This window comes from Equus caballus, chromosome 7 (genome assembly GCF_041296265.1).
Source record: "Equus caballus isolate H_3958 breed thoroughbred chromosome 7, TB-T2T, whole genome shotgun sequence".
In the NCBI taxonomy this organism is placed as follows: Eukaryota; Metazoa; Chordata; class Mammalia; order Perissodactyla; family Equidae; genus Equus; species Equus caballus.
The window spans coordinates 52,344,345-52,356,469 of NC_091690.1; the positions used below are offsets into that span (position 1 = coordinate 52,344,345).

At 54.7% G+C, this 12,125-nt stretch overlaps 1 protein-coding gene across 3 annotated transcripts in view; it reads left to right on the top strand.

Annotated features, from left to right (window-relative positions):
- OLFM2 (olfactomedin 2) overlaps nt 1-12,125 on the top strand; it is a 59,211-nt gene that overhangs the window by 43,567 nt on the left and 3,519 nt on the right. For all 3 annotated transcript variants that reach the window (XM_023645460.2, XM_023645459.2, XM_070273130.1), the window contains exon 2: nt 10,506-10,655. In XM_023645460.2, coding sequence (XP_023501228.1) covers nt 10,506-10,655 — 150 coding nt within the window. The remainder of the gene's footprint in view (nt 1-10,505; nt 10,656-12,125) is intronic.

Here is a 12,125-nt window from a genome sequence, read left to right on the forward strand (position 1 = left end):
CTCTTGACATGTCTCATCATCCTGAACAACGACCTTGTGAAGCCTGGACATTATGATCCCAACTTTTAGATGAGGAAGCAGAGAGGTTAAGAAAGGCACAGAGGGGTTAAGCTACTTGCCCAATATCACACAGGGAGGAGAAGATCAGAATTTGGACCCAAGCAACCCAGGCTGTTAAAATCTACAACAATTGAGGCTGGCCCAATGGCGCAGCAGTTAAGTGCACACATTCCGCTTTGGTGGCCCGGAGTTGGCTGGTTCACATCCCAGGTGCTGACATGGCACCGCTTGGCAAGCCATGCTGTGGCAGGCGTCCCACATACAAAGTAGAGGAAGATGGGCATGGATGTTAGCTCAGGGCCAGTCTTCTTCAGCAAAAAGAGGAGGATTGGCAGCAGATGTTAGCTCAGGGCTAATCTTCCTCAAAAAAAAAAAAAAATCTACAACAACCTGTTCGTGCACAGGTATTTATTGAGAAGCTACTCTACCTCTTAGGGGCTGACTAGAGAAACCGAACTCTTCTAGGCCTTTCAGGGATTTTAATCCAGGGAAGCGGTTACAAAGATGATGGAAGAGACGAGAAACTAAACAGAGGATGGAGATGAACCTCAGAGATTAGCAACAGCAGAGAGCCTCTATCCCCTGAGGACCGGGGTCAGATAGGAGAGGTGGTATAAATGGGGCCCAGGAGCAGTGGGAGCTGAAGCCACAGAGGTGATGGAGCCGCTGCCAGAGCACAGGAGGCAGAGAAAGGGGGGAAATACCCCTGCTTCTCCCTTTCTGCCGCCCTCGGATCGTCCATGAACACTTCCCATTGGCTGAACCTTCCTGGAAGCCAGAGGGCAAAGGAGTGTGGGAAATGTAGTTCCCAACCTTAGAGAGCAGGGCATGGAGGGAAAGGGAATGGAAAATTCAGCAGGCAAGCAGCTTACACTTCAGTGTGTGTGTGTGCGCGCGTGGCAGGGGGTCGGGGCAGGGGATGGATTCAATCCCCATTTTACAAACAACAGAGGCAAAGTGATCTGCTTAGGAACTCAGAAAGAAGAAGCAGCAGGTCCAGGATGTGAACATTTATTGTGGTTCAATCTTGTCCGGTTCTTCTGAGGACCAGTGAGAAATGAGCTGCAAGCACTTAGAATAGGGCCTGGCTCACAGGATGTGCTCCCTGCGTGTTAGCTCTCATTGATGACGGTGATAGTAATTGTTGTCATTGCTGCGATGCTAAAGGACCTCCCTGGGCATAGAGCTGCCACATCGCACTGTCACAGGACTCTGTGTCTGTGGGGGTGGGGTATTAAAATGCCAGAGGGGCATTTAAGCGGGGCGCAGCGGGGGACAACCTGGAACCAGAGCACCCCACTCTGCTGAGGCCCGAGTAGGTTTTCCCCACGTGGACGGGGAGGGGGAGAGCAAAGAACACAGCATGGACAAAGGTCCAGAGGCAGGAAAAGGGGAACTGAAATAACCATGTGGGTCGAGATAGGAGAGCAGTGAGGCGAGCATTCAGCCAGACCCAACGGGGCGGGACTGGTCATTGTGTCCAGGTGACCTTGAGCTTTATACTGAGGGCCCTGGGAGCCACGAATGGTCTGCTGTGGGAGCGACACATCTGGCTTCTCTGGGGGGAGTGGATCAGAGGGCAAAAGGCTTGGGGCCAGGCTTCTCCGGAGGGAAGCACTCTTCTCCCCGACCCTGGGCACAGTGGCTAAGAGCGAGGACTTGAGAGCATGATGGCCCGGGGTCCAAATCCCGGCTCGGACACTTACCAGCTCTGTGAGTTTGGGCAACTGACGTTCCTCTCTGTGCCTCAGTTTTTCCATCTGTAAAACGGAGCTGGCATTGGTACCTGCCTCCCTGGGAGAGGGCAGACGACAAGGGCTTAGTGTTTGTAAAGCAGCTCAGAAGAGTGGCTTCGTCCTCTGTGGCTGCGGTAACAAAAATGCCACAGGCTGGATGGTTCAGGCAACAGACTGATTTCTCACAGTGCTGGAGGCTGGAAATCCAGGTCAAGGCAGACTCGGCGTCTGGGGAGAACCAGATTCCTGGGTCATAGACAACATCTTCTCGCTGCGTCCTCACAGGGCAGAAGGGTTCAGGCAGGCAGCTCTCTGGGGTCACTTATAAGGACACTAATCCCACTCTCAAAGGCCCCGCCTCCAAATACCACTGCATCGAGGGGTAGGTTTCAACATATGGATTTTGGTGGAGGCAGAAAGATTCAGCCTATAGCAAAGAGCGAGCTCTGTAAGTGTTAAATCCAATATGAAAACTCGGTGGGAGGTGCTGGGGCCTGGCGCTCTCCTCCATCGGTTCCCGTGACTTTTAAGCCCTTCTCTCTGCTGACAGCACCCAAATGCGTTTCTCTAGCCACGCCCTCTCTGCTCCTCTCCCCCGCCTCTGACGTAACATTTCCACCTGGATAGGGTCAGAAGCATCATGAAATGAATGTGCCTTCAGGCTGGACTCGATTTCCTTCTCCCCCCAGATCTGCTCCTCCCCCACTCCCCGTGGGCTCCTCCTCCAGCCTTCTTCATCTCAGTAAATGGAGTCATCCTTAAGTCCCTTCTTTCCCATCCCCCCCACACCTGGTCCCTCAAATCCTGTGGGCTCTGCCTGTAAAACATGGGACTCCACCCATTTGTTTGTCCCCATTACAGCTACCCTGGTACAAGCCCTCATCAGGACTCAGCTGGGTGACTATGGGGTTGGGCAGCACATTCAAAGGCCCTGGGGTGGCTCGGGGATGATTGAGGATCTGAAAGGAGACCCGTGAGACTCAGGAGGTTCAAGTGGGAGTTTGTTTCCTCCAAGAAGGCTCTCCTCAAAGGAGGTGTTCTTGAGCGTGGGGGCCTGGGGGACGTGCACTTTCTCAAAGCAAGCTTGTCTGATGACTGGCGCAGCCCTTGCATGAGAATTTGTAGCCTCGATGCGGATCCCTGTCCATGAACCCCACTCTTAGGGCTGTCTACACGGATCCCTGGTGGTTCCAGCACAGTCTGGCCACCCTCAGAGGGAATTAACTGTAAATTCTCGCATGAGGCAAGCCTTCAGCACACCTTCCCTGGACTCTGGGGAGGGAAGTCAGCCAAACTCGGAGACCTGTGTCTCTCCCCACCTTTCCCAAGAAAGTCTGTTTCACTGATTATTGGTCCACAATGGCCCTGGGACGGCAGAGTCTAAGATATCCTGGAACATAAGTACGGCCTGGACCGGGGCTCACGGGGTGCTGGGGGCCTTCTGTTGAGGCTTGAGGGCCTTCAGAGGGTGAGAGGATGGGGCCGGCCCAGTGGCGCAGCAGTTAAGTTCACATGTTCTGCTGTGGCAGCCCGGGGTTCACTGGTTTGGATCCCGAGTGCAGACATGGCACCACTTGGAACGCCATGCTGTTGTAGGTGTCCCACGTATAAAGTAGAGGAAGATGGGCACAGATGTTAGCTCAGGGCCAGTCTTCCTCAGCAAAAAGAGGAGGATTGGCAGCAGATGTTAGCTCAGGGCTAATTTTCCTCAAAAAACAAAAAGCAGAGGGTGAGAGGTTGTGCTGTGCTGGGGAGCCTTTCAAGGCAAGATGGGTTAACTGTGTTGGGAGGGGATGAATGAATGAATGAATGAATGGACTTGCATTGCCCCTCCGTTCCGGCCCCTCTCCTGGCCATGGGCTCTCACGGGCAAAGCCCCCGTGGCTCAGGCTGAGGGAGGCCCCGGTTCCCTGTCTTGGCGCGGGGAAGCTGACATCTTCTTTAAGGTCTGTCAAGCTTATCACTCAGGGATTTGCCTAGTGCCTTGAGGTCTGACAGGGCAGCCTGCTATTATCTCAAGCCCTCCAGAGGGACGCGGCCTCCGTCACGGCTCAGACGTGGCAGACAAGCATGTCCCTGATCATTCATCACAGCCCTTGTGCCTTCCCGGCACTCAGAGAGAAGCCACGGCCGCCTCGGAGCCTGCCGGGCGCCCATCTGCAGCCAATCTGAGAGTATTTCTCCCTGGGAGAGACGGAGGCCGGTCGGGTGGCAGAAGGGGAAACGTACAGTGGATCCGTGAAGATGTTTGCTCTCTCTCCCCCCGGCCGATGAGCGAACAGTCATTCAGCAAACATTCACGGGCCAGGCCTGGGGGATTCAGCGATGAGCAAACTCCCCACCCCCATACTGTCTCCTGTGCGGGGGGCGGAGGCAGGCTTTGAGCCAGTGGCCACACCTGTGAGGTCCTCTGGCCATTCTGATCAGGGCTCGAAAGAGGACACAGGAGATGTGGCATGGTGGTGTAGACTGTGGAGCCAGATGGCCCGTGTTCGAATCCTGGCTCCACCACTTACAGCTGGGATGTTCTGAGCAAAAGAAGTGATCCCTTCCCCCGCCGCCGAGTTTCTTCACCTATCAAAGGCGGATAGTGACTGAGCCTTCCTCCTAGCATTGTGGTGACAGGTAAATTGGTAAAAACATGAACAGTGCTTAGAACTAGGCTCAACATATAGCAAGAAATAGAAGTATTAGGGAAAAAAGCACAAGATGCCTTGCGAAGGTGGGGGGTCCCATAGGGCAGGAACAGGGGACTGCTTTTAGAAGAGACATTTAGAGACCTTTAGGCTTGAGCCCCGGGGATGAGGAAGCGTTAGCCCAGCCGTGAGACAGGGCGAGAGTGTTGACCGCAGAGGGTCCAGCTGGTGCGAAGGCGCGGAGGTGGGGAAAGCACGGTGTCCAGGAAGAGTGAGGCGGACTGTAGTATGCCAGAGAGAACATGGCAGCGGGAGCCTTGTTGATTGCCTGGCAAATGAAACGGGACTCCCCCTACCAAATTCTGTCAAGGACAGGAAGCCAGCTGAGCCACCCGGACATGGGGAGGGAGCAGGCATCTCTGTCCCTCTTCCGTGGGGCTCGGCTCCCTCATTCCCTTCTCTCCGATGTTGGACTTTCTGTGACGCTTCCTCATCCTGCAGCCTCAGCCCCAACTCCACAGGACTTCCATCGATCCTTCCAGATCGTCTCAATTCAGCGCCTGCACCGACCTCTGGCCATTTTGACTTCAGGAAGTTACTAAACTGACTTCCAACTGTTAGTAATAGTAACAGTAATAGCAAACGCTTATAAAGCGCTTGCTACACGCTGATGACTGTCCTAATTGCTCCTGCGTATATTATTAACTCATTCAAGCTTCTCAGCATCGCTGTGAGGTTGGTACAGCTTTTGTGTCCATTTTACAGATGAAGAAATGGAGGCACAGAGAGGTCAAACGACCTGCCCGGGTCACACAGCAAGTGGGTGGCTGAGCCAGGATATAAACTCAGGCAGCCTGACCCCAGGACACTGCCCTGAACCGTCTGGCTCTACTCTACCATCTGAGTCGGAATAAGAATCATCCAGAGGAAACGAGTCATTTCTATCGTAAGGACATTGTCTGGAAAGATTCGGTGACATCACACGGACTCCTTTTTGGGAGGACCGTGGGAGAGATCCTTGCCTGTTTTGGTACCAAAAATAGCGAGCTTTCTCCTGAGCATCTGGCGTGCTTTTGTTTCGGGACACCAAGAACCGCAGAAATGACCAGCTTTGCCTTTTTTGAGTTGGCTGCTCAGAAGCCTGGAGCCAAATATATGGCCCAACCATATGCTGGTCGTTTGAGTTTTTAAGAGATGAGTTTTTCTTAGCCTCATTTCTGGCTCTATGTCCTCCCTTTTCTCCCTTGCAAAAAACAAAAAAAAATTAAGGGATCGAAAAAAATCTTTACAAGACCACTATGTGTTCGTTGTGGAAAACTCAGAAAGTACGATAAGTGTGAAGACAGCGACAAAAATCCCGACTAAGCCCCAATTTTAATGGCTGCGTAGTATTCCCTCCTGTGGGCGCATCTTAGGTTTTGAAGTCAGTCTCCTGGGGTCAGATATCTGGAGGGAAAAAATTCCAGGCGTGCAGTTTTAAACAGCGCTTTAATAAGCATCGTTCTGGCCATCGGGTGCTGGGCCACACGACTTCCCAGGGCCGGATTCTGAGACTCGGATGGGCTGAGCTCGATGCAAATGCAGGAACCTTCAGGCTTCGGCTCTGGTTTGGCAGACTGCCCTCCAGGAACATGTAATTCCCACTCTTGTTTAAGTCGAGCTGTCTGTGGTCTTTTACATATCCTTGTAACACTCTTCAGCAAATCCTCGCTGCAACCAGGCAGGGCACAAATAAATATATAAGCCTCAAGCCACTTCTGCTTCCTGATTAAATTATCCAGCCTCAAACGCAATAATATCCTTGTCTTATTAAGAGGCAGCCGCGGGCGCTCTTTCTGTCGGCTAATCCCCATGGCCTGTGCTGGCTGGCTGGCTGGCTGGCTGCCCCCGGCTCCTGGATCCCTCGGCCCCACCGGGAATTGTTTCTGAACCAAGATGTGGGTGGCTGAGCTGGAGGCTGAGAAGGCTGCTGGGTGTGACAGCAAGAGCAACTTTGCCTGCGTCTCCCTGTCGGTCAATCCTGGACCTGTTGCGGAGTGGCAGCTTCATTGGGGCGACAGCCACAGCCCGAGGATCTGGAAAACCCCAGCCAGGAAAGACAATTGGAGGCCCAGCTCCCTGGGCACAGAGATTCCCCTCTTAGAGCCCGTTAGTGGGAGGATTCAACCCACCACTGGCGGCTCAGCCAAGTGTCCAGCTTCTCCATCGCGTCTGCCACGTCCCAGGGGAGACAGGCCACCCAGTTGGGGGTGTCTGTACCTGGAACGCTCACCTGGGCTCTCACACCTGCCATTTCCTTTTGTATAGACCCTTCTCTAGCCATCGGACTGTGACACCCCCGGCCCCCCAAGAGTGTATGACTTTGGTCCCATCTAAACTCCCTCTGGGAGAGCTGGCATTTGGATTCTCAAACAGTGAGCCTTCCAGAACATTCCACCGGTCCCCGGGGGCATGAACTCGCCTGCGTGTTTGAACTTGAACCCCGACAGGCAACACTCCGGGTCTCCACCATGCCCGAGATTTGGCAGCCAAACCCCAGGCATTTAATTACACGGCCGCAGAGAACACTCGAGCGAGGTGCGCGCGACGCAGACAATTATTTCAGGAAAGCCGCGGAGGCCTCCTCTCCTCGCCACTTAAATCTCGCTTCTCTTTTACAATTCAATATTTCAATTGTTGAGAAAATGGCTTGTTTGCTTCAAAGGACACGCTAGGCAGTGTCGGAAGGAGATGTTAATTATGTTGGACCTGCTTTGTCTCTGCGCCACTGAGGCTCCCCGGGGCTTCTGTCCAAATTGCCAGGGGAGCACCGCGAGGGGAGCACGGGTGGGCTGCTCCATCTTCCATGCGCTGTGTTTTGCTTTTGTTTTGAAAGAACTGGATGTGTTGTGAAAGGCGACAAAGCTGGTTCTGCATTGTCCCAGACCCAAGCGGGGAGGCTGTCTCGGGTCCCCCTTCCTGTCTTGGGTCGGGCTCCCTCAGAAGCAGAGCTGGGGGAGAGGAGTTGAGTGGAAATATCCACCGGGGAGGTGAGTCCCCGAGGAGCCAGTGGGGGAAGTAAGACAGGAAGCGAAGGAAACGCACGCAGGGCGAGCTAACGAGCAGGCGGCGCGGCGGGCACAGGGCCCAGTGGGCTCCCCGGGGAAATTGCAGGCAACGCGCAGCTCCGGGTTCTCCCACCCGAGAGGCAAGGGCCACCTGGACCCCCCCTGCGAGCGAGGAAGGCAGGGAAGGTGCGCGACTCCCTTCCTCCATGGGAGAGATGCAGACCCGTAAAGAGGGGGTTCCCCCAACCTCGGAAGGGTGTGCCTGCGACAGTTGCGGACGGCGTTTATGAATGGTTTGTTTTTCTTATAAATTAGCGGGGGCGTCGGGCTCTTCTGTGTAATGCTATCACTCGCCCCCGTTCCCACAAGCCTGGAAAGGAGGATGTACTGAGTGGGAGCGGAGAAGGCGGGCTGACGGCTGGCGTCTCCGGGGTGGCTCCTCTCTGCGCAGCTCGTGGGACCCGCCTCTGCTGGGCGATCGGGAGCGGCTGCACAAAGGATCCATTATCGGGGGGCTTTGTTTTGCTATAAAACGCTGGGGTTTTATCAGAATTTATTCCGGGCCCAAAGGAATGCATCCTGGAAAGGACCAGAATCTTCCACTTGCCCCCTCTATGGCCACCGCCCGTCAGTGCTCGCAGGGACTCTGCCCCCGTCTCCCGCCTCGGCCCCCCACCGTCTATTCCCCCCACAGCCGCCAGAGGGCGCCTGTGAACCCTTGAGTCAGGTCCTATCCCTTCTCTGTTCAGAACCCTCCATGGTTCCCATCTCACTCAGAGCAAAAACCAAAGTTCTCCCCACAGCCTACAGGCCCTGAACGCACTGCCCTGTCCCTGCCCTGTCCTCCTCTACCCCCGCACTTACCCCCTTGCTTACTCCGCTCCAGCCACACCAGCCTCCTCCATGTTTCCCAAACACACTAGGCACAGCCCAACCTCAGGGCCTTTGCACATACTGTTTTCTTTGCCTTGAACATCCTCAGATATCTGCATGGCTCCCCCCATCACCTCCTTCGGGTCTTGACTCAAATGAATCCTTCTCTTGGAGGCCTTCCCAGGCCACCCTAAAATGGCAACCGCTTACCACTCCCAACACCAGTGTACTCCATCATTTCTTCCTTGCATTAGTTCTCTCTGTGGCACTCATCACTCTTCAAATATTTGATATTTCCTTGTTTATTTTCATGTCTCTCTAACGTACGCTCCTGGAAGAGCTTTTGTTTGTTTCATCCACTGCAGTGTTTTCAACACCCAGAATAGAGCCTGACATGCAGTAGGCGCTTAATAAATATTTGTTGAACAAATGACACCATCAAGCCCTGATACAAACAGAAAGATTGGGACTGTGACTAACTCCAGTATGTTCTGGGGAAGCTGGAGGGCCCGTTCAGGGAGGAGTCAATGCTTCTCGAACAACGTTTCTCAAATCCCTCCAGATACTGATTCACATTTGTGGGGCCAAAAGGGTCCCCTCCTTTCTCCCCTTCTCCTGGCTCATTCAGCCCTCAAGTTGAGCTCACGTTGTGTGGCGCCTCCTCTGAGACCCCCAGATCCCCCTGCACTTTCTTGGAGGCCTTCACTGCAGCGTATCATTCTAGAAGTATCAGCAGGATTATGCGTTTGATATCTATCTCCTCCACATCCATGGGCAGCGACCGGATATGGTTTCCTCACCCCTCTCTTCCCAGCCCCTACCCCAGACTCCATGCCTGGCATAGAATAGGCGAGCACTAGATATTTTCAGATTTTCATATTTGGAAAACTATGGCCCTCTCGAGTTTCTTGATGCACACTAGCATTTCGAAGGCTCTGATAAGTCCTGCATTAAAGAAACTTGTTTCACCCAGCAATGCATAAACTCATTTGACCACAGCACCCGTTTTCCAGTGTGTCTGGTGACTTGCCACTGTTCCAAGGAGCATGACATGGGAAACACAGTCATAATTGATCCCTGAATTATCTGAGTGGCATAAACTGACTTGAAGTTTAATTTAGGAGGGATCTGAAAATGACACCTTCTGTTCAAGGGCCTGGAAGTCTCTTGAGGATTCTGTCACTCATTGGCCATGACCTTGCCTGGGTTCTCAGGACCAGCGGTTGAGGGGGGATGACAACAGTAAGATTGTACTTAGTGCCTCCTGAGGTATGTCCAGAGTCACCGTGGGCTGGGGAAGCAGAGAGGAAGGTCCAGGTTTAGGGGTCAGTATGAGTGGGTCTATTTCTTTCTTTTTTTTTTTCTTTTTTTTTGGTGAGGAAGATTGGCCCTGAGCTAACATCTGTGCCAATCTTCCTCTATTTTCTATGTGGGACACCACCACAGAGTAGCTTGATGAGCAGTATGTAGGTCCACACCAGGGATTTGAACCTGCGAACCCCAGGCTGCTGAAGCAGAGTGTGCACACTTAACTGCTGTGCCACTGGATGGGCCCCAAGTGGGTCTATTTCTTTTTTTTTTTTTTTGAAGAAGATGATTAGCCCTGAGCTAACATCTGCTGCCAATCCTCCTCTTTTTGCTGAGGAAGACTGGCCCTGAGCTAACATCCGTGCCCATCTTCCTCTACTTTATATGTGGGATGCCTACCACAGCATGGCTTGCCAAGTGGTGCCATGTCCGCACCCGGGATCCGAACCGGCGAACCCTGGGCCGCCAAAGCGGAACGTGCGCACTTAACCGCTGCACCACCGGGCCAGCCCCAAAGTGGGTTATTTCTAATGGTGCATAGGGAGGCAGCGTTGTGTGTGTCAGAACATGTGCAACAGAGTGAATTCCCGTCTCGTGGAAGGGCTCGAATCCCACCATTTCTTGCCATGTTTCTTAACCCCTTGTCCCCCAGTCTTGTCATCTGTAAGATGGGGCTCCCTGAGGAGGGACTGAGATCCGTGCATCGGGCACCCAGCACACAGTCCGGCACTTTCCAGGGGCCCGGTGAAAGGCATCTGTCCTTCCCTGGGCCTCCCATCTCCCCCAGCGGGGGCGGGGCAAATCCCCCACTGGGTTCCTGCCCTCTGACCCCTGACCTCCTGCAGACCCTCTTCCAAAGCCCAGAGGAAGGCTGGCAGCTGTACACTTCGGCCCAGGCACCCGACGGGAAATGCATCTGCACGGCCGTGATCCCTGCTCAGAGCACCTGCTCCCGCGATGGCCGGAGTCGCGAGCTGCGACAGCTGATGGAGAAGGTATGGACCTTCCGGGTTCCCCGGGGAGGCTGGGAAAATCTCCCCTCCCACCCTGCCCTCTGCCCCCGTCCAGGCCGGCTGGGGCCAGGTGGAGCTGTGCAGGTTATTCAGAGCTGGCAGACACCCCGGCTCCCCTCCAGGAGATACTTTAGTCAACATCTGTTTGGGCCTTCTTCCGAGGGGGAGCAGAGCGCTGTGTGGGGACCCAGAGGAAGGAGGACCCCAGGGGAGCATCTTGGTGTCCTGTGTGTGAGCTCTGTCCCCTGTCGTGCACGCCCCACTCAGCCCTTCAGTTCCCCAGAGTCACCTGCTAGATGTTGTGTGGCCCTGGGGGCGGGGTCTCACCCTCCATCCCATGAGACTTACAGAAAGCTTCTCCCCTTCTCATGTCGGTCAATATCAAACGCTCCCCATTCAGTACATCCCCAGTGATGTCTCAGTGCCCTTTATAGATGGACTGCTGTCCCCTGACACCGCCCGGCTGAAGTCCCCCTTAGTCAGCCCTGAGTCGATGTTGAGAGGGACCAGCAACCTCCCACCATTGTCCTATAGAGAGGGGAGCTGAGGCTCGGCAGAAGAGACCCCTGTCGGCGCTGGAGTCTCGCGCCCGTTAACTCTGCCCACGACCCCAGAACTGCTTCCGCCAACGGTTTGGGCCATCCACGCGGTGTCCTCTGACTGGGGACAAAGGCTGTAAAGATGTACTGTGGTGTCCAGGATGGGTATCAGGCCGTTGGTTTCTGAGACGGTCCAAGTGTCACGTGAACGGTGGTTCAGGCAGTTGTAGATCTCAGCAAGCGTTCCGTGCTGTCTCTGGGTTCACCTTGGCCAGGTGGAGCCCACCTCAGCCGGGTGGAGGTGGGAGCCAAGGGGGCCTCCGTCTGCGTTAGGAGAGGCCGGGGCGAGGGAATTCAGTTCGCTCAAGTAGCCAACACGCATTTATTGGGCACTGGGGATGGCGCTGTGGACAAGCCAGATGCCGGGTCTGCCTCCGAGGACCCCACCTGAAGGAGGGAGATGAATAAGAACATTCCACGTTGTAGTCACAGCTGGGAAGAAAATAACCACGTAAAGGGAGAGAGGGTGAGCCGCTGCTTGAGGCGGGTGGTCAGAGAAGGCCACTCTGAGGAGGTGACACTGGAGCTGAGACCTGAAGAATGAGAAGGGAAGACGAGAGGAACAGCACTCCAGGCAGAGGGACCAGCAACTGCAAAGTCCCTGAGGCGGCAAGGAGCTTAGAGTCTGAGAGACACAGGCGGCTGGTGGGTGGAGGGGGTGAACGTGGAGAGGTGGCAAGCGTGGGGGCAGGACCAGCCCGCGGGGTGTGCAGGAGACAGCGGTGATCCAGTCTTCCTTTTGAAAAGCTCCCTCTGGCTGCTGTGTGGAGAACGGAGTGCTGGGGACAAGGTGGGAGACGAGGTTAGGAGGTGAGAGGTGAGAGGTGACAGTGGCCAGACCAGGTGGGAGCCG